General features: G+C 45.0%; 1 protein-coding gene across 8 annotated transcripts in view; it reads left to right on the top strand.

The window, feature by feature from the left end:
- LOC110291038 (myomegalin) overlaps nucleotides 1–22,317 on the top strand; it is a 198,945-nt gene that overhangs the window by 121,851 nt on the left and 54,777 nt on the right. For all 8 annotated transcript variants that reach the window (XR_003836187.1, XM_029475075.1, XM_029475072.1 and 5 more), the window contains 16 exons: nucleotides 1,466–1,597; nucleotides 2,734–2,853; nucleotides 3,090–3,182; nucleotides 3,290–3,502; nucleotides 4,776–4,934; nucleotides 5,768–5,881; nucleotides 6,052–6,189; nucleotides 7,170–7,349; nucleotides 8,320–8,514; nucleotides 12,371–12,541; nucleotides 12,708–12,789; nucleotides 13,574–13,665; nucleotides 16,508–16,624; nucleotides 16,809–16,946; nucleotides 17,495–17,607; nucleotides 18,680–18,807. Coding sequence is in view for 7 of the 8 variants with exons in the window: in XM_029475075.1 (XP_029330935.1) it covers nucleotides 1,466–1,597; nucleotides 2,734–2,853; nucleotides 3,090–3,182; nucleotides 3,290–3,502; nucleotides 4,776–4,934; nucleotides 5,768–5,881; nucleotides 6,052–6,189; nucleotides 7,170–7,349; nucleotides 8,320–8,514; nucleotides 12,371–12,541; nucleotides 12,708–12,789; nucleotides 13,574–13,665; nucleotides 16,508–16,624; nucleotides 16,809–16,946; nucleotides 17,495–17,607; nucleotides 18,680–18,807 (2,185 nt within the window). In the remaining variant the exon portion in view is untranslated. The remainder of the gene's footprint in view (nucleotides 1–1,465; nucleotides 1,598–2,733; nucleotides 2,854–3,089; nucleotides 3,183–3,289; nucleotides 3,503–4,775; nucleotides 4,935–5,767; nucleotides 5,882–6,051; nucleotides 6,190–7,169; nucleotides 7,350–8,319; nucleotides 8,515–12,370; nucleotides 12,542–12,707; nucleotides 12,790–13,573; nucleotides 13,666–16,507; nucleotides 16,625–16,808; nucleotides 16,947–17,494; nucleotides 17,608–18,679; nucleotides 18,808–22,317) is intronic.

Below are 22,317 nucleotides of genomic sequence, written 5' to 3'. Positions count from 1 at the left end.
ATTTGAGGCCAGACTGGGATTATGAGACCCTGTCTCAAAACAAAACAAGAAAAAAAATATGGTTTTTCAGTGTCAGTTGTTAGTTATAAGATTACATTGCTTATAAAAGTAACAAAGTCGATATTTTGTATCCATTAACCCTACCCATTCCTCCGGTTGGCCTTACTCATCATAGCCAGCGTCAAAAGCTCTCATCCTTTGTAGGTCTAAATAAATTTCATCTCTGCCAAGAGCCTTTTTTATATGACCTGTCGAAACGAAGTCTTCTAGTATGACTGCTTACTTCCTCAATAAACCAAGACTAATGGGAGCCAGAACTAAGTATTTGCCTGTGTAGTGCTCCCTACCCACAGCGCTCTGCATTTTATGGTGTCAGAAACAAAGTAGTAACCAGCACTGGGGTAACCCAACTCCTCACTTCCTCTGCTCGGTCCCTTGCAGGAAGGTATTTAAAGTCAGCTGTAACCCCAGGCTCTGGAAGGTTGAAAGTCCAGGAAAAGGAAAGCATGAATAGCGCTTCTTTACTTTTCCTAAGGAGGAAGGGGCTGGCAGGGAGGGAGGACTTGATGCAGGCTAGGAGTTACCCACCAGCTTAGCTCCTTGTGATCTTCAGGTGGAGTTTGAGAGACGTCACCCAGTGCTCTTTATGACTGAGTATGCCTAGAAAGTACACTGCCGTCCTGACGGTTATGGTTTTAAGTTTACTGGCCCCTTTCATTTTTATTAATTTTGGTTTATATAGACAATTGAGAAGAAAAAAGTTCAAAAACCTCCCATTCTTCTGCCCCCATCCCTCTGGATTCTGGAGGGCTGCTATTTTCATTACATTTTGCCTTTTTACTCCTTCTCTGTGTCTGGGTACATTATTATTATTTATTATTATTTTAAAAGCTTCCAAACAAGTAATTTACTCTAGATACATCCACATGTATTTCTTAAGGACAAGGACATCTCTTACCAACTGCAGTACAAGCTATGGAAATTTGTACTGCAGAAATGCTGTTCCCTAATGTAGGACTCATTCAAAAAATAAAGTTTGCCAGGTTTTCCAGTAACACAATAGGCCTGGTAATTGGAATATGACTTTGATCCTTTGATACCTTTATTCATCTCGTGGTTAAACAGAGAATGAGCAAATATGTGGTTGTAGCCATATTCTTTAGTAAGTCCCCCTTGTCTTTCAATTCTGAGTCACTTGCTTTACCTGACAGAGTAGCGTTTGTGTGAACGGGTGGGGAATGTCATGGATGGCGGGAAGTAGCTCCTATGGAAGTAGCACATAGGGACATCTGTGAAGTGGTACTCCTAGCACATAGTAGGACTGTCTGCTGGAAGTCACCTGATCCTTTGTGCCGCAGCTATGGTTTCCAGCTTTCTGAAAAAGGAGGCCCAGTTTGAACATGAAAATCAAATGACTTATCGGCTGCATTTACTCAGTGTGCTTGTCTGCCCTGCTGCCTTCTAGCCCGTGCCTAAAGGGTTACCCACGCAACAGAAGCCAGACTTGCGTGAGACCCCTACAACCCAGCCACCTGTGTCTGAGTCCCACCTGGCAGAACTCCAGGACAAAATCCAGCAAACAGAGGCCACCAACAAGGTACATCAGGACTGGCTCTAGTCCAGCTTCATCATCCTGAGTCTGTGTTAGAGAGATGAATGTTGGCCCATCCCTTGTTCTCCACAGAATGGCCAATCTAGAAGTATAGTTCTATACTTTTATTTCCTTTATTGTGTGAGTTGCATGTGTGTGTGTGCGTGTGTGTGTGTGTGTGTGTGTGTGTGTGTGTATACAGTACAGCTCAGTCTCAGGAATTGCTCCTCATGAGGTATCTATCTACCTTGGAGTATTGTTGGAGACCATCTTTCACTAGGACCCAGGACTTAAAAATGAGGCTAGCCAGAGATGCATCTGTTCCACACTCCCAGAGCTAGGATTCTAAGCACATACCTCTAAGTCTGGCTTTTTATGTGGCTGCTGGGGATTAAACTCAGGTCCTCATTGCTTGCCCAGCCCTTCTCTCTGTTTCTTATCAGGATTTTAGTTTGTCCCACATATACAACATTTCCTGATGCCTTTTGGGAATGAGATCAGATCTCCATGTAATCTTTAACTCTACAGTAAAGCTCTGATGCAAGAAGTTTGTGCTTTAATTTTTTTGTTTTTGTTTTGTTTTGTTTTTTGTTTTTCGAGACAGGGTTTCTCTGTATCACCCTGGCTGTCCTGGAACTCATTTTGTAGACCAGGCTGTCCTGGAACTCAGAAATCTGCCTGCCTCTGCCTCCCAAGTGCTGGGATTAAAGGCGTGCACCACCACGCCCCGCTTTAAATTTTTGTATACCTTGTTACCCTTGTTAGCTCATTGATTTTAATGTCTGCTTTCAAGGCACTTGTCCCAAGGGGGCTCTTGAATATCTGGTCAAGTGTGCTCTTATAATAGCCTTTCCTGTACTAGATAGCAGGCACTCCTTGGTCATATGGGAGAGTCAAGAGAATACTCTGGCTGTTGACATAAAGAACGTGTGCAGTGCATGAGAACTGAGGTATCTGCGCATTGAGGGAAGCAGTGCACATCTGCTGCCTCTCTTCATAGTCTGATGGTTACGGTGCACGGGAAAGGAGTAAGGCAGTACGCCCTAAGTCATTCTTTAAACCCGAAATGCACAGGACAATGTGATGGCCCTCGAGGTTAAAAGTCATCATGGAGCTAACAGGACTTTCTCTGCTGAATTCAGATTCTTCAAGAGAAACTGAATGACCTGAGCTGTGAGCTGAAATCTGCACAGGAGTCATCTCAGAAGCAAGATATGACAATCCAGAGCCTCAAGGAAATGCTAAAAAGCAGGGAAAGTGAGGTGAGAGGCTACGTGGTCACAGACCTGTGGGGAGACGGGTCACGCTGGTGACGTAGAGAAGTGCTCTCTATTTGTAGCTGTCACTATTGTCAGGCCAGCAAATCTAACTATGGAAAATTGTTCGCTAAGTAGGTGTTTTGGAAAGCTTCTATTCCTAACATCTGCACAGCAGAGAGAAAGCTAACCTTTCCGAGTCGTTGGCTAACCTTAGCACGCTATCCTCCTCTCATTTCCAGACTGAGGAGCTGTACCAGGTGATCGAAGGACAAAATGACACAATGGCAAAGCTTCGGGAAATGCTGCACCAGAGCCAGCTCGGACAGCTCCACGTACGTGAGGGCCACAGGCAGGAATGGGGCCGCCCTGGCTGCCCGGGTCTCTCGGGGGCTCTGTGCTTTCCTCCCTGTGACTGTGATTGTGATTCTGCTCTTTTCAGAGCTCAGAGGGCATTGCCCCTGCTCAGCAACAGGTAGCCCTGCTTGACCTTCAGAGCGCTCTATTCTGCAGCCAGCTTGAAATACAGAAGCTCCAGAGGCTGGTACGGCAGAAAGAACGCCAGCTGGCTGATGGCAAGCGATGCGTGCAGTTAGTGGAGGCTGCAGCCCAGGAGAGAGAGCACCAGAAGGAAGCTGCTTGGAAACATAACCAGGTAAATCATTAACCCTTCTCTTGCTCCCAGCGCTGACTTTGCCCCACCATGACTTGTGAGCAGGACAGTTTGTGCCCAACCTAAACCCTTGCACTGTTGGCCTACCCAGTGCGGTCAGTGTTTGTTGCCCCCAGAGGTCATGCACCAGATGAGCAGACTGTGTCCTGGAAGTACAAAGGTGGATATCAGACTCTGCCTCTTTACTTCTACTTTAGCAGGAGAGGCAGTCACAGATGTTAATAGGGTAAATACTCCCAAAGGGTCCGGCTTATGTTCCCGTAGCTATGTCCAGGAGGGTCGAAGGAAAGAAGTCAGAGTGCTTAACGCCTCGTGCAGGAGGAGATCGCTGAGGTTATGAGGATAAAGTCAGCTGAGGCCGATGAGGTAGCTCAGCAAGTGAAAAATGCTTGACTCACAAGCGTTTCCGCCCCAGAACTATGCCGGAAGGAGAGAACCACTTCCTGAAAGTTGTCCTTTGACCTCCACGCGGGCATACTCATATAAGTAAGACACACACCAATAAATAAGTAAATACATAGATTAATTAAATTGAAAAAGTCATTGAGTAAAGTAGAGAAGGGCATGTCCATGCATAATTAGTCATATAATTTAAATGTATGTAGCATTATATAGTCCTTAAATAGTCCTCTATCTTGTTAGCATGGAACACATGATGTTTGTTTGTTCTCTGAATTTTAAAGATCCTTTTTTTGTGTGCTGTCTCCTATCTTAGTAGTTCAGAAATTATGAGCCCTGGATTTTCCTTAGAAATACTAAAATTTCTGAGACTTTGGCAGGTGACTGTGCATCGGAAGCTGAGTTCATTAGGGCAGGATCAGAATTATGGTGCAAACCTCACTTAGTAGATGGTAGAGCTGTCCTTTAAAGCCAGAAATCGAGCACTGCCTTGGGATCACTGATCCGTGATGCCAGCTTTACTTTCTACTCCATACTTTTCATAAGCTTTCCTATCCTATTTGATTTATATTCTCTATACCTTTCTATATCAATTTACATGGTGGTATTCTCTGCTACTTTATATTTTATTATATGCCTTTGAAGTTTTTTGTCTCTCTGTTTTGTTTGGGGGATGCGATGGAGCTATGTTGCCCAGGCTGGCCTTGCGTTTGAGATCCTTCTGCCCTCAGGCTCTCCAGCGGCTGGGACTATGGGCAGATGCCGTCATGCCCAACTTGCCTTGAAAGTGCTAAGGCCGTCACATCGAATGGTCACGTGGAAAGGTTACCATAAAAGCATGATCTGTTTATTTCAGGAATTACGAAAGGCTTTACAACACCTCCAAGGAGAACTGCACAGTAAGAGCCAGCAGCTCCATATTCTGGAGGCGGAAAAATATAATGAGATTCGAACCCAGGGACAAAACGTTCAACACCTAAGTCACAGTCTGAGTCACAAAGAGCAGCTAATTCAGGTGAGTCCTCGATGAAAGCAGCCTTCTGAGCTCAGACCACCTCAAAGGCCTACCTGTGCCCACATATGACTGCTGGAGTTGGAAACATACACAGTGAGCAGAGAATACAGTCTGTGAGCAGCATGCTATCCAGCACGTAACCAACTGTGTGTGAATATAAACAGCACAGGTAGTGTTCAGCAAACGCAACACCTCTGAGTCAGCCACTCTGCTTCATGAAGACATGGCAGGAGAGATCGCTTACAGAAACAGCTGCAGAATTCAGTGATAGAATGACAATTTTAGGGGAAATGGAGCACTAAGAAATATGATCTGCTCTGTCACCTACTCTAAGCTTTGGGGACACTGAATCTCCTGAATTCCAGAGCAAATAATTTTTACATACCATTGTATGCAATTCCCACTCCCTCACAGATGTACCCATGACACATCTTCATTTGGGAAGTATCTTTTTGCTGTTGGTAGTTTTGTTTTATTCTGAGACTGCGTCTGACTCTGTGGCCCTGGCTGCCCTGGAGCTATGTAGACCAGGCTGGCCTCCAACTTACAGAGATCCACCTGCCTCTGTGTCCTCAGTGTTGGGATAACAGGTGTGTTCCACCAGGCTTAGCTCAAAATCTTTAGTGAGGACTCTGACACCTTTAGGCAGACTGTGTGTCCTGTGTTTACATGAGAGGACTGGCTCACCTGTTAAATCATTTATCGCAGAATAATTAACAGTTTATGTCTCTGTCATCTCTGACTCATTTGTGTATGTGTACTAAACAACACATTTCTTGGATTTAGCTAAGAGGTAAAGGGATAAAGGAAAGTACTTCTGTCTGTCTCATCAGGAACTCCAGGAGCTCCTGCAGTATCGAGACAACGCAGACAAAACTCTAGACACAAACGAAGTGTTTCTTGAGAAATTGCGGCAACGAATACAAGACCGAGCTGTTGCTCTAGAGGTACTTGGCCAGTCCCCTCCCCACTGCTGTCTGTCCTAGCCGAGATGGTGTCTGAATGGCTGCTTTGGGGGGTCTCAGCTTCCAGCTCTCACACTTGGGATCTGAGTGAATAAAGGTGATAGATAGTTCAGTGAACTGTCCAGTGCTTAGGAGCCTCACTTTCCTTGCAGCGGGTCATAGATGAAAAGTTCTCTGCTCTAGAAGAAAAGGACAAGGAACTGCGGCAGCTTCGCCTAGCTGTGAGGGACCGAGACCATGACTTGGAGAGACTGCGTTGTGTCCTGTCCGCCAATGAAGCTACCATGCAAGTAAGAGCCAAACCCAGCCTACTCTCCCCACTCCTAAGCCTTTGAGGCCTGAAGCAGCAGCCTCTCCATCATTCTCTGTAACCCAGAGTGTTTGCTCTGAAAGGGAAACAAAATTAAAAACCAGAGGAAAGCAGCATTCACGCATCCGCCACCGCCCGTCGGAGGCTTCCGGTGCTTCTCTTTCCTTTTCCTTACGGACTCATGGGGAGCAGTGGATGGTGGTTGCGTCTTGCGTGGATCTGACTTCTCATCCATTCCTATTAATGTAGATATGCACATACACTTTTGCATGAGCACTGTTGGGGTAAAGTATGTACGTACAGACTTTATATTGTGTTCTCTCTGTTGATATTATGTAGATACCCGAGTACCACATAACTGTTTTCTTAAGGTATATTGTAGCTTTTCTGCATACTTATTTTAGATCCTATCTAACACACCATCTATGTGTTCTTAAAGAGGCCATTCACTTTTTTGTTAGAGAAACTACTCCCACAATCCTATTTTATCACATGTTCTATATTTACCTCTCCACAAACCAGATTTAAAAAAAAAAAATAAATACTGGTAACCCATTCTCTGTTTTCTCCTCTTCCAAAACGGGTCAGGCAGGTCTTAATTTCTCTTCTTTCGTTAATTTCTCTTCTCTTCTCGTCTCTTCTCTTCTCTTCTCTTCTCTTCTCTTCTCTTCTCTTCTCTTCTCTTCTCTTCTCTTCTCTCTCTCTCTCTCTCTCTCTATCTCGGATTTTTTTTGTTTTGATTTTTCAAGGCAAGATTTCTCTATCTTCATTTTCCTGACTGTCCTGGACCTTGCTTTGTAGACCAGCCTGGCCTTGAAATCGGAGAGATCCATCTGCCTCTGCCTCCTGGGTGCTGAGATTAGGGTTTAAAAGCATGCACCAGCACACCCAGAAGGACTGATTTCTGATCCTGAGGACTGTGTTGTGCCCCTTTGGCTTATGTTTGCTGTGTCTGTGTAGAGCATGGAGAGTCTCCTGAGGGCCCGAGGCCTGGAAGTGGAGCAGTTAACTGCCACCTGCCAAAACCTCCAGTGGCTGAAAGAAGAACTGGAAACCAAATTTGGCCATTGGCAGAAGGAACAGGAGAGCATCATTCAGCAGTTGCAGACATCTCTGCACGACAGGAACAAAGAAGTAGAGGCAAGGCTCCACTAACGGGAACGATTGGCTTAGGGATGCATAGGCTCAGCCCCAGTCGGGCCTCCTGAGGCCTGCGGAGCCAGCAACCCAAGTCTTTAATTATATTCTATGCTTGGGCGAGTAGCTACCTTTCCCTGGGAACTCTTTTTGCAACTATAAATTTAACATGTCGTTTATCATTCTCAATGAAGCTGTATGAGAATTAATTAGATCTTAGGATATATTATATTGTAACTTGCCTGTGTTATAATAGATACCATGTACTTGCTGAGTTGGGTGCTGTTTTAAGAGCCTAATGGAAATTAACTTAGTGACTCCTCACAAGTCCATGAGGGTATAGTATACTCTGCTTTCAAAGCAAGGACTTAGATGCTTGAGGCTAAGTAACTTGTCAGCGCAGCATCCCAGCTCCATGTGTTGCATTTCTGTGTAGACCAGGAGCTGTAGTGGCATTACTCTTTTATGAATACAGTTTCCTTCGTCCTCTTCTGTTTTTCCCAGACAGGTTCTTGCTTTATGTCCAGGCTGGCTTTAAGTTTGCATCCTCCTACTTGAGGCTCACAGGAGCCTGGGCTTGCAGGAGGCAAGTGCTGCCTCACCTAGACCATCAGTCCCTTTAGCCCGTGGATTTTACTCTCTCTTGAAAGTTAAACTGCAGAGGAACTAAGTGAGCCAAGCACCCACTTGTTCCGTCTGACATTGACTGTTGTGTGCCGGGCATAAGGAAAACTACTTACTTCAGAATGATCGCATAAGCTGCCATTCTGGGGGTCTCTCTGTATTGATAGTATTCATTCTTTATGTATTTCCAGGCTTCCAAGTCATGGGCCTGTGCTAGGTTTGGGGAAAGAAAAAGGATAAGACCTCATGCTGTTCCCAAGAACCTTATCCTTTCTCTGTGGTGGGTGCTTCAACGTGCGGTGCAGAAAATTCTGTCCTCCAGAAATTCATGCCATCCCTTTCCCATTAGGATCTCAGCGCAACTCTGCTCTGTAAGCTTGGACCGGGTCAGAGTGAAGTAGCCGAGGAACTGTGCCAGCGCTTGCAGCGAAAGGAACGGATGCTGCAGGACCTTCTGAGCGATCGGAACAAGCAAGCCGTGGAGCACGAGATGGAGATCCAGGGGCTGCTCCAGTCGATGGGCACCAGGGAGCAGGAAAGACAGGTAAGCGTTAGGGCAGAACCGGATGAGGAGCCTGTGACGCGCTCGTGGCCGGCAGACGGGAAGTGAAGCTCGTGTCCAGAGCATTTGACTTGGACTCGCAGATTTTGCAGTCAACTCAGTTTCTTCCCTTCAATTCATGGACTGCAGGTTCCACATCAGTAAGGACAAAATAGTTTTGAGAGTTACATCTGGAAAGTGGCCTAGACGACACATGTATTCATTATTTTGGTTTTCTCTGACTGTTTTGAAAGAAAGGGGAATGGAGTACTGAAATATTATTATCTAAGATATAGGAAAAGTTACTCTCAGAATGCTCAGATATGTTCTCTCCCCCACCCATCCCCCATCTCTCTGTTTCTCTCTTCCTCTCTTCCTCTCTTTCTCTGAAACAGAGTTTTACATGTAGTCCAGGCTGGACTGGAACTCACTACATAGTCCATACTCAAATTAGCAATCCTCCTGCCTCAGCCTGTGGAATGCTGGGATTGCAGGTGTCTAACACCACATCCAGTCCTTATTTTCTTCTTTTAAAATGTAGAATGTTTTTCCTTTACTTGTCTGTTGGGGAGCATTATCCTGGTGCTGGTGCAGGCGCAGAGGCTAAAGAATACATCTGAGCCATCGGTCCTGCCCCTCCAGCGTTTGGAAACAAGTGTTGTGCTGAGGTCATCGTCTTGGCAGCTTGCAGCCCTTGCCCACTAAGGCACCTCACTGGCCCATATTTTCTTTTAATTCTTATAGAATCTGAGTTATTTTAGGTGGAAACAATTGTATTTTGAAGGCCATTATGAGAGAAAGTAATATCAAGATGATAAAGGCTATATCAATCTCAGAATAATAGCGCACACTATTTCAAAGTCATTTCTTTTAAAGATAAGGTTTCACACTGTAGCCCAGCCTGGTCTGGAACTTGCTATATAGCTGAACCCGGCCTCATTCAGGGCAGTCCTGCTGCCTTAGCCTCCCAAGTGCTAGGATTACGGGCGTGATCTACCACACCCAGTTTTGAAGGTCAGTTCCTAGTTTTTCCTGATTCCTGCATACCTTTTTCTCCAACGCTAGCTGACATTGCTGGCACTGAGGAGGTCGTAGACATTACACAGCCTTCGCACCTCAGCAGCAGCTCCAGTGGTGTCCGTGTGGACCTGCCTTTCTAGCTTCCCATGCGAAAGATTACCCTGAAAAGTTTTTAAAAGGAGATTAAGGAACAGGAGGGGCTTGAGGTCTGCGATTCTATTGTGGTTTACAGAGCACACTTGGTGTGGGGACAAAACACTGTCCTAGGGTTACACTCACCATGCACCTTGTTTGTGCTGTTATGTTTTCAAGGAGACTTTCAATAGTAAGTGTTGGCAGTATGTTGATACCTCTCAAGTGATTCTGCCCATACCTCAAAATTTTACATACAGAAAATGCATGGGCTTTTTTTTTTTTTTTTAATTCTCATTTAGAAATTATGATGAGGACTCAGCTTTTCACCTAGACAGTTGGTTCCTCCCAGAGGATTGGTTCTATAGTTGAGCTAATGTAGTTCCAACTTATTATCTCAACCCCTGAAAGTTTACAATGGCTATCGTGTGTGCCTGGGTATATACACGAGGCATGTGTGGGCACCTGTGCCATAGTGCATGTATGGAAGTCACAGAGCAACTGTAGCTTCTCTCCTGCCACCTTTCTGAGTTCCAGAGATGAGAATCAGGTCACCAGGCTTACATGGCAAACACCGTCTCCTGCTGAGCCGTCTTGCCAGCTGTAAATGCACTTCTGTACTTAAACAGTCACAAAAGTTCCGGGTCTTTCCTGTGTCGTCATCGCCTCAGGAAACTGGGATTAGAAATAAACTACTTGGATGATTTTACTCTTTCTATTGGCTGATTGTTTTATGCATTTATATAATGAATTTTAGTCATCCTAGACCCTTACTCTTCTTCTCCACCTCCCATCCCCACCAACACTGTTTTCCCAGTGAGGCACCCCTACTACTTTCAAGCCTTTTGTGTGTGTGGTTACGGGGTTTAATTCTGGGAGATTAATTACAGAAGCAAGGGCAACTTACCAGTAACTACACCAAAGAAATGGTGCCTCATCTCCCAGTAAGCATTAACTGTCATCAGGCTCCTCCTCAGTCTGTGATAAATTGTTGACAGACCTGATCTTTTTTTTTTCCTTTTGCTTATTCTTTGGGGAGTTTTTTTTTTTCTACCCTTTTACCTCTTTCTATAAAGAACGTAATAATATCTTTTTATTGTATTCACCCTTCACTCTTACCCCTACTTCTTCCTAGATGTATCCCCATCTTCTTCCAACTTTGTTTGTTTGTTTTTAATAAACAGCCCACAGATTCTAATTCCTAATGCCCATCTGTTTATGGGCACAAGGCTATCTAAGTGAACCTACGAGGGGCCATATCCTTAAAGACATCTTTCCCTCCCTCCCCTGGCAGCCACCAATAGTCAGTGGCTTTTCAGCTAGAGGCTGGTCTCAAAAGCCCCTCCTCTCCCTGTGCTTGATCTCCTGCGGCTCTCGTATGGACAACGAGGGCTCTTGTAAGTTCTTGAGAGCAGCATGCCTGTCGTGTCCTGTCTGTGGCTGAACGCAGAGACACTTACTCTGCACCTTGACCAGTTGCGAGTCTCCACGCTGACCACTACTTGCTGTGGTAAGCAGCGTCTCTGGTGAGGACCGGCACAGCACTGACCTGTGGGTGTAAATATGAACATTTACGAGGCAGTTTGACCGCGTGACCACTTAGGTCTTGGTGATTCTTGAGGTCCAGATTCGCTTGGTCTGATAAAGATGTTTATTGTGTACTGAGTGCCTGGTCCTGGCGAGTCATGCTGCGGGCACTTGGGATGCAGCACTAGGCTGCTCCTGAAGTATACACTCTTGTTGAGGAGGAGAAAGTAATGAAGACCAGAAGGGGATACACGAGGAAACAGGAAGTGCGTTAGGAAAAACTAAGCAGAGCAAAGGGATCTGCAGAGTGGAAGTGCGTTCTCTCCCAAGCATTATTGGAGTTCAACTGGCAGGTAAAAGTTGTATGTATTCAAGGCTTGTACCACATGTGTACACATTGTGAACAGTCACTCTTATCAGCTCACTGTCTGTGACCAGTGGCTGTTTCATTTGCAACAGCTTCAGGTAAAGGACAGAGTGTTCCTCAGTGCTCCTCGCCGCAGCCACTGTGACCACCGCACTTACTCAACACTGAATGTCAGTATCACAGCCCGTGTGATTGCAGCGTAGATAGAACAGGCCAGGGCGGTAGCGTGATGCTTGGCGAAGAGCACAACCTTACAAATGCTGAGTAGAAGGCAGCTGAGGCTGAAGAAACAGCTAGAGTAGAGGAAGCCACTTGTCAGGTCAGCTCTGCACAAACGCTTACACCTTAGCTGCTAGAGACCTCGGAGAGCCTTTTCCCGACCGACGTCTTACCTGGACTAGAAACGCTGTTGTTCACTGTGCACACTGTTCTACTGCGACAGACTGTACAAAGGAGAAAACTTGTTTCTGAGTGTCCCACAGGATTCTTCTTTCTCTAAATAAGTGGCTGCCTTATAAGAAATAACATGTAGTGGGTACTGGAGGGACGGCTCAGTGGTTAAGAAGCACTTGCTACTCTCACAGAAGACCTGGGTTCTGTCCCCAGAACTTCAGGTGGTTCACGGTCATCCATGACTCCAGTTCTATAGAACCGTCTCTGGCCTCCGTGGTGCACCGACATCCATGCAGGCAAAATACTCATACACATCAAATAAAAAAAAAAAAAAGAAATCTTTAAAGAGATTTGAAAATAAATTTCACTTACTTTACTATAATATCTTGGGTAACGTTTGCCGTGGTTCCTTCTTACCAGGCTGCTGCAGAAAAAATGGTACAGGCCTTCATGGAAAGGAACTCAGAACTGCAGGCCCTGCGCCAGTATTTAGGGGGGAAGGAACTAATGGCATCGTCTCAGGCGTTCATCTCTAACCAGCCAGCTGGAGTGACTTCCATCGGCCCTCACCACGGAGAGCAAACTGATCAAGTAAGAACTCTAGACTCTGAGATAATCATGGCAACTGCATGTGCTTGCTGCATCTGAGGCAGCAGTTTGGGCATTTCACCTGCAAACTATGTGAGACTATTCCAAGTTTGCCACCATGATCTGAGTTCCTGTATCTGTCTGACCCCACAACCCTCCCAATTTTCAGGGTTCTATGCAGATGCCCTCTCGAGATGATAGCACCCCACTGACTTCTAGAGAGGAGGCCAGCATACCCCGGTCCACATTAGGTGAGTGCCAGGTTTGCTTCATAAAGATCCCTTTTGCTTGTCTGCATTCCCTTGCTGTCTAGTAGATTTGGCCAGGACACGTCATGATAGGTTAGAAAACCGATTTGGATTGCCCTGAAATTTGGAGACACATACATCACTTCCAAGAAAAACTGCCCAAGCCTAGCATGGATTCTTTTTTTTTTTTTTTTTTTTTTTTTTTTTCCCTTTTTAGTTCTTTTCACCCTCATTGTTACAGCAACTTACATATTAAAAAATAAGTGTTAACTTCTGAAATTAAATATACAAACAGGTATGCTCAGGAGGCACATATACATCCCTGCTTCTCTCTGGTTTCTACTCACCCGCTGAGGGTCATAGGCTTTGTTTCTGGGTTGTCCTTATTCCTGTGAATGGTTTTTAAAAAATTAAGCAGATGGTTTAGGTGGGAGGGTGTGTCGTTTCCCCTTCCCCTAGTAAATGCAGTCTTTTGCATCTAGATTAATAGCTTTGAAATCTGAGTAAGTTCTCCAGCTTCCTTCTCATTGTCTCTCAGCTTCGTAGTGGGTGCTGGGTGAACACGTGACGCTCTTTTCCGTTTGCTCTTTTCCGTTTGCTCTTTTTAGCATGTGGTTTGACTATGGCCTTTCCATTACAAATGTTGCTACAGAGCCAAGCAGCTCCCTCCTCACATTCTTCGGAAGTGCCGAGATGTGTTCTAGAGTCAGCCGCTCAGAAATGGGGCCGCAGAGGCCGCTGCGTGCGCGTCTCAGTGATTAAACCTAGTGCCGTGCATTCGTTTCAGGAGACTCGGACACAGTTGCAGGGCTGGAGAAAGAACTGAGCAACGCCAAGGAGGAGCTCGAGCTCATGGCCAAAAAAGAAAGAGAAAGCCAGGTGAGCCTCCTAGCCACAGCCGGCCCACCAGTTCCTAGGTTTTCTTCCGAATGGTCTATATCTTAAGCATTGCGGTTCTATACATACAATGCCTGACTCCAAATTCAAGGCGCTCCTCTCTTCTCTTTGGAGAGAAACAGAAATTGTTGTATGTCCTATCACCTCAACAACATGCTCTTACTGCCCTGAGAAGCCCCGCATCTTTTTGTCTGTCCCTCCTCCTATCAGGAAGCAAATGAAATAATTGTAAAGCATTTGTGTCAAACAGACAGGTTGAGATACCTGCCCAGAAGGATGACATCAGACCTGTGCATTTTGCACACAGTAAACAAGGGGTGCGTGAGCAGAGCAGCACTGTGGAGTGGCTGTTCTCCACATGCACTGTGCTGTCCAAGGGCCTGGACTCACACCTCCATGTGAAATAGGCGCCCTCATCCCTAGTTTATGGGTAAAAAGATAGAAATGCTAATTACTTTAAATATGATGTAGCGGCTCAACATAATGCCCAAATTGAGGTTTAAACTCAAGCCTTAATACCCCAGATACTTCCTAAGGAGTCATTTCCTAGAGCAGATGCCCCCGCCCCTTCTGTTTGTGATCTGCCTGTCAATTGAGTTCTTAGAGGATCCCTCAGTCTTCCCGGGGCAAGCAGCTGCATATCCAGCTGTGGTGTCGGTTAGAAAACAGCTTAGCGCTGTACAGATGGACAGGCTGAACTGAAGACTCACGTGTGGGGATTCAGTTAGGTCAGTGGGTGTTCTGCATCCCTAGAATCCCCTAGTGGCCTTCTGGCTCTGGTTCTGCTGTGATATTCATGTGTGGCACTGTGGTTCCCACACACCATTCCTCTTTTCCTTGTGCATTCCCTATCTAGAATAACGTTCCTTTTTGCTTCTGACCTATTTTGAGGGTCATAAAATAAAGCAGGAACTGTGAATATGTATTTTGAATAAATACTTTGTACTGCTCAACTTTATGCATCCTTAACCCACTTACTTGTGAGCCGAGAACCATTGCATGTTCCTTCTAACTGCGCACTTACTGACAGCCATGTAGGCCGTCCACTCTCTGTAAACATTCCTACTGTTTGGTGATAGCACTAGAGCCACCACTCATCGACTTTCCTGTCACATGCCAAGAACTTTAAAGACGTTTCCTGTAGTCCTTTGTGGCCCTGGAAGCACTCTCACTTACAGATGAGGAAGCTAAACTTCAATGCAAAACCTCTGTAGCAGCTTGCGCTAGGACTTAGAGCCAGGTCTGTCTGTCTGTCTGTCTGTCTGCAGACCTGAGTCATGCTGCCGAATACTTTCTTCCTTCTGTTGATCATTTTCTTCCTTTTTCTTTCTTTTTCTTTTTTTTTTTTAACTTTCTTTCTATGGGTACTTTTTCTGCATGTATATCACATGTGTGCATGGAGCCTGCAGAAGTCAGGAGAGGGCATCAGGCCCCATTGGGACTGGAGGTACAGATGGATGTAAGCTTCCACGAGGGTGCTGGGAACCAAGCCTGGGTCATCCAGGAGAGCAGCCAGTATCTTCAGCCCTGCGCCTTCACTCCAGCCCTGCTGTTTTCCTTAACAATGCAAATATTGAGATATGTAATCATAGTAATCTCTGAAGGGGGCCCAATAGTTGTCATACACATGTCCATTCCTTAGTTCTGAAAAATAAAAGCAGTGGCAGACACTTTATCAACTTTACCATTGATATAAAGTGTTAGAAGCAGCACTTGTTCCCAGCACCAAGTGTTCCTGTTACTGGAGTTGACCTATCCAGTCACAGGCAGCAAGCGTGCCCTGAGGGAAACAGGAGGGCATCTGTGTAATTAATTCCTTTGGATGATAACAGACACTAAAGAAATGAATAGCTTAAATGTTGTAATTATAGGTTATAAGGTAATTTAATTTAAATCTAAGGTCATACTGTAGTAAGTGACAAAGAAGAAGTAGCATACATGAGGATCACCTTAGGTAAGGGCGCCAAGGCTTCTTGAGCAGGCAGGCACTTGAGAGGCGACAGCCCTGGGAAAGATGCTGCACCACAAGCAAGGAATGCGAGGTATGCCTGGGACATAGTAGGTGTGTAGTGAATGTTAGCAGGGAAGGTTGTTACCATGGCATTTAATGAGCGCTGTTATCACATTTGTCCTTGGAGGGAAGGAGAGGCAACACTGAAAGCTTAGCGTCTACAGTGTAACTTAGTGTAACTGGTGGTGAGGTTTCTTTGCCTACAGTGTAACTGGTGGTGAGGTCTCTTTGCCTACAGTGTAACTGGTGGTGAGGTTTCTTTGCCTACAGTGTAACTGGTGGTGAGGTTTCTTTGCCTACAGTGTAACTGGTGGTGAGGTCTCTTTGCCTACAGTGTAACTGGTGGTGAGGTCTCTTTGCCTACAGTGTAACTGGTGGTGAGGTCTCTGTACTGGCTGCATGCTCTGCACTGGGAGGCATGTGGTTTGGTGATCCCCATGATGTCAGCAGCTGCATTACTACCTCAGTAATTCATTACAGGGTATAAAATGCAGGCTTTCCAAATCTGCCATGGTTTCTTGTGTTAGCAGAGGCATTAACATAACATAAACTCCATTTCTTCTTGCTTCTGCTAGTTGTAACCAATTTCTAAATATCCCAGTGAAGCCATTAACTAAAGTTGTTACTTAGAGTAATAGAAGACATTATTAAAAGCACTCCTACAGTTTCTTTTAGAGCAGCCTTTGTCCCACACTCACGCTTTATTGATTTGGCCCCCACACTATTCTTCGGTTTTCTCTTGCAGCACTGGCTGATTGTAATACTACATGAGAAAACATTTGCCTCTCATGCCGGTCTTTCCTCTCTCCACAGATTGAACTGTCTGCCCTGCAGTCCATGATGGCCGTGCAAGAGGAAGAGCTGCAGGTGCAGGCTGCTGACTTGGAGTCCCTGACCCGGAATGTGCAGATAAAAGAAGACCTCATAAAGGTCTTTCAGAGCTTTTTAAAAAACCATTGGATTAGCTTGTAGTTCAGATGTCTACAGGGCAGCTTCACACAAGATGGGAATACATTGAATCCTTTAACCTTGAAGTAGAGCAGAAAGATCTGTCCCTCACTCCTCTGCTGAGTCATCTTACTACAGTTCTTACATTTGCTTATGTTTCTTCTAGGACCTGCAGATGCAACTGGTCGACCCTGAAGATATACCAGCCATGGAGCGTCTTACCCAAGAGGTCTTACTTCTTCGGGAAAAAGTTGCTTCTGTGGAGCCCCAGGGTCAGGAAGTATCAGGAAACAAGAGACAACAGGTAAGTGATTGGGACAGCAGTTCCTCTGTAGCTTCTATCTACCCCATGTCTACCTTCTCAGGGCCAGGCTCTCCAGGAAGCCTACCTCGGCTGCGCCTGGCCGACTGTCTCTATTGAGTCACCCCATGCCAGTCTGCTGCTAACAGCTCTCTGCTTGTTACACGTTCCTGCAGCTAGTCTTTGGCATGGCTTATGGCTCACAGTGACACTTTCCTATGCTTTTCCCAAAACTAGAACGGTGCATGTGATGGTGTGGGGAATGCTCAATAAATACTGAGTTCTCACTGCTCCCCTCCTGCTCATCTGTGCCTTCCTTCACCTGCAGCTTACCTCCTTCCAGGTGTTTCTGTATCCCCCCACCTTCCTCACTCATGTTTGAAATTGGCCGATAGTTTTTAAGATATAAAACAATAGTAGGTATAATATTGCTGCTGAAGTAATAACAATGACAGTTGGTCACAGTGTGTGCTACCGTGTCTCTCGGGACTCACCGTGGCTTCAGGTCCTGTTTAGCTGTTTCCACATTGCTGCCTGTCTTCCTTCCCTAGTTGCTGCTGATGTTAGAAGGACTAGTAGATGAACGGAGTCGGCTCAACGAGGCCCTGCAAGCTGAGAGGCAACTCTACAGCAGCCTGGTCAAGTTCCATGCCCAGCCAGAGAAGTAAGAGAGGGCTGCCTGGCTCGCTCACTTTCAGCTTTTATTCTTTCTTCTTCCTCTGTTTTTTTATTAAGTACAGACGCTTCAAGTGCTAGAGAGAGGGACAAAAGGATGCTACTCACTTTGTGATTTGTTGGGCGGATTGACCTGAGCTTCAGCATCTACATCTTAAGTTAGAAATAGATTTTTCCCTTTATTACTGCTAAGATTAGACAGGTCAGGAGTGCAGAAGAATGCCTTGCATAGAGAGCACGCTCTGTGGGCGCCTTCCCATTTCTGTCCTGTGTCCCGTGAAAGCCTGCTCTGCTGTAACAGTGAGGCTGTCAGTGCACTAATGCTGGCTTAAGGACAGTGGAGGAAATGTGTGTGTTGTGGGTGACTCCACCCAGAGTCACCTGTAAGCACCCTGATGGCCATGTTTTCTTACACTTCTCAGTTCTGGCTTAAGTGTGCTATATCCTTATATCTCCTCTCAGAGCATCTTCAGATTTTTGTCTTGCCTTCCTTCCTGGCCTTTTTTGTTCCTTCACCACTTTTTAAACTTATTATTCAGTTTTCTCTAATTTTTCATTGGACTTTAGAAGTGTTTTATTTCTACCTCAGGAAAATGAAAGCCAGGGAAAGTGTCACTGAGCGCCTGGAATGCCACTTGTCCTTGGAACTGGTCTCTCAAAGCTCCAGCAGGGTGGTGCAGGCGACAGAACAGCTCTCCCCAACCTCAGCTCTTCTCGATTCAGTTGACATTTAATTTTTCTTGGGTTTTTTTAGTTTTTCAGTCACATAATGACATTTCTCTGCTGTTGCTGTAGGAATGTGCTATATATTTTTGTGTGTAAGTGGCCCAGAATCTAGCTAGAGGGACAAGCTGTGTAGGAAGGTGCAGGCCTTGCTTAACCCCCTGGCATTGAACACAGATGCCACATAAAGGCTGCATTCATTCACTTACTGTGTCCTGGAGACTAGTTACTTTAGGAAATCTCATAGCCCGAGTGACAAAGATGGCTCTTCGGAAATGAATGGACTCATTATAGTTGATGGCTAACCCATTTTCCTTCCATGTGGCATGTTTAATCAGCTCTGAGAGAGACCGAACTCTGCAGGTGGAACTGGAAGGGGCCCAGGTGTTACGCACTCGACTAGAAGAAGTTCTTGGAAGAAGCCTGGAGCGCTTAAGCAGGCTGGAGACCCTGGCCGCCATTGGAGGTGGGGAACTGGAAAGTGTGCAAGCTCGTCACAAGCATGCCTTCTGAGCACTGGCGGGTCACACTGCAACCCAGGATGGAAACCCTGTTTATACTAACCAGAAAGCTGTGTCTGACTTGACAGAACCAAGTGTGACTTACTAATGGTAACGGTAGGACTGCTGTCAGTAGCGGCAAAGGGAAGCAGCTGGAGTCTCCCTTACTCCCTGCACGGACCTGGTTCTTAGCTAACCGAGGTCTTGAAGCATACTGCACATCTTAAATCATTCCATTTTAATTTCCCATTCACACTGCTCTTCTCCCTGGCCTGTCCTCATTCCTTTATCCCTTCCATGGGCCAATAAAGTTTACTCCCCCATCTTACCACCCACGCCACAAGTCCCACGTCATGTCATCAGATGCATGTGTGTGTATTATTTTTGCCATCCAATCAAATCCTGTTCTTTGAAAGCAATTTTTAATCAAATAAAGGAATCAAGTATGAGTTTTAGGTTTAGAGAGAAAGGTAGAGAGTCCCGTGAGAGTGAGTTTGGGGAGGGGTATAGAACCCACTAAGGATAATCAGAACTAGACAGGAGGGTGTGGGCCGAGCTCAGGAGCAGAGATCGTTAGTGTTCCAATAAAATTTGCCCTCGAAGGCCTCTTCAGAGTTGACTGTCTAGGGAAAGATGAAGTCGGATCACTGGCCTAGGGTTTCTTCAAGCCTCACGCATGGCTTTTAGTCAGAACATGACTTTAAAAACCGGTTTCCCAAGTCAGAATCCTCTAGATAAAAAGATCATCTTCTATGTGATATTTCCCACCCTTCTTTTTTTTTTTTATTTTGGTTTTGTTTTTTGGTATTTTATTTGTTTGTTTGAGACAGGATATCACTGTGACTGGCCTGAAATGCACTGTGTAAACCAGACTGGCATTGAACTCACAGAGATGAGCCTGCTTCTACCTTTGGGTGCTTGGATTAGAGGCATGGCTGCCACCCCTGCCTGTCAGCATCCCCCTTAAGAGCAATAGTTTCCAGGATCCCCAGATCAGGGAAAGTATAATTCCTGGATGCTCATTAGGAGGTGAAGCGGGTGGCTTCCTTCATTGACCTCTGCTTTGGTGGGAGTATTTCTTGATAGTGGAGTAAGAAGTCGATGTGAGATGCTGCCATGTTCAGGTCACTCAGAAGGAGGCCTTAGACCTCGTGTAGGTTTTACTCACCCTCTCTGCTTTCTTGGGACAACCCGACAGGTGGAGAGGTGGTAGATAGTTCATTTCTAGCATCTTAAATGTCAAGAATAGGAAAAGTAACAGGTTACTTGCAAGGGGCTGTGGATTCTGCCCCAGAACCTTTTCTACTGCTGAAGGGTGTAAGTAACATAATCCAGGCTTTCCAGCACCCTGAGAAAAACTGAGCCCCCTTCCCGAGCTAGACTGAGCTTTCCTTTCTTCTTCTTATTTCTTATTTATTTTTTTATTTTTTTTTTGACATGGCACACTACATCCATGTGTTGACATGGCACGTGTTCTAAATTCTACACAAGATTCTGTAAGCTCAGCTGTGTCTTTAACTGATGTGTATCCATCAGCTTGAAGTGGACAGGAGGAAAATATTCTACCAGAGAAGCACTTGAAATCTTCTGATGAAGCAGTTCACAAAGATTGATAGCCATGGCCTTCCTTATAACGGATGTACTATTACAGTTTTACAACCTTTAGGGCGGAAAGGAATCATTTAATATTAAAGATAGAAGATGCAGAAGCAGAGCCATCCCATGTTCTTAGTAACGCCATTCTAAGATACTCTAAGGCCTGCCTGAACAAACCTTATGTAACTAACAAGGAAGAGAATAATAGAGTTGAGCTATAGACATGTCAAACAATTAAAGACCAGCCTGTTAGTCATTACAAGGCAATTAGGAAATGTGTTTACTCAACTTTACCAATAGACAACAAAGTTCTGCAAAGCTGCTATTAAGTTTCAATGCTAGGTATCTCTAGGGTTCTAAGGGCTCACAGGGATTATAATAATGAAGGTTAATAATTAGTGCAACTGCCAACCTCTAACAAGAGTAGGTTGATAGACAAGTAAATTAAGAGTTTGTTATCAATTCCATAAATGTGACTATAAAATCTGGTACTGACTTTCTGGTCCTGATGCTAGAATGAGGGTGGAGACCTTGCTGCCCGGAGGGAATGCTCTTGGCCCACAAGCTTGTGCAATAATTTGACACCTAGCTACCGAGCAGAGTTCTGATGAATTGTACAGCGTGAGCCACAGGTGGATGGTACTATGATTACACGTCATTCATATCATATAATTGGATTTAGCATGCTGTAATCTTCATTTCTCTGTAGAAGTATGGACTATGTTAGCTGAATGTGTCTGCCTTTGTTTGGATTTTTTTTAAATATTATAAAAAAATAAACTTAGTTTTAAAGCATCAAGTTCTTACAGAAGTTTGTGCTCCCATAAGAAATTTCTTGAAAGAAAAATAATGAAGTAGATTTTTCCCTTAGCTTTTGTTTAATTAGAACCATAGAACTTTAATTTAAAAAATCCATTATTGATAGATTTCATTTGTCTCATATTTCCTTATAAATAGTGGGAAATATCTGCAGTGTAATAGTTGTAAAGGGTCAAGTAGGTAAGTCTAGTTTGTAGAACTATTGGGTTAAAAATGGCTTATAAAAATGATTCATTACGGAACAAAATGTAAGTCCTTTTGACATGCTCTCTCTAACTCTCTCCTTTTGGTGCTGTGCATCTGATTTGCGGGATTGAACCCAGAACTTTGTGCATGCTAGGCAAGTGCTGTACCACTGAGCTTAAATCCTCTACTGCAGGTTGAAATCCAACTGTTGGTGGGCTTCTAGTACTCAGTATCTTTCTGACATCCCATTTTTAGCAACTTATCCAAGTTACAACCTCTGGAAAGGAACAGGCCTATTTTAATACATCCTCCCCTGCTTTGGCATGATGCATGCTTGCTTTTCATTCCCCCCTGCTTCTGCCTCATCTGCCTCCATACCCACATCCCTTTGTTCAGGTACAGACAGCAGCAAGCTTTTAGTGCTGCTAATCATAGGGAAAGCGCATCATTCTTGTTTATAATTTAAAGCATTTTCAGCTATATGATCTGAGGAAGGAAACCTCTTAAGGATAAAGGAAATCAAAACCCATGTAGGATGCTACCTCCTTCAGAAAGAGTCTCCTTAGAAGGGTTTGGTAGATTAGACTTACAGTTTACATATGCAGGGCTTCTCAGGAGGAGATGCATAAAGTCCTGCCACTGTTTGTGCTCCTAGTTCAGTATCTAGGTGGTGAGAGCTGAGATCAGAGCATAGAAAATAGAGAAAATTCAGCTCTCTCCCTTCTAGTCTGCACACTAGATCTGGAGTCTCATGGTCAGGAGGAGAAGCTTTGGGTCACACTGGGCTGACACCTGCTTCCTTCTCAGAAGTAACATTTGATTGGCTGCCTGAGCACCTGACTATGAAGCCAAGTTTGTTTACTCAAGCTGTCACT

This window comes from Mus caroli, chromosome 3, assembly GCF_900094665.2.
Source record: "Mus caroli chromosome 3, CAROLI_EIJ_v1.1, whole genome shotgun sequence".
Taxonomy (NCBI): Eukaryota; Metazoa; Chordata; class Mammalia; order Rodentia; family Muridae; genus Mus; species Mus caroli.
Note: the sequence above shows the minus strand (reverse complement) of the source record. Positions and strands in the feature narration are given on the sequence as shown.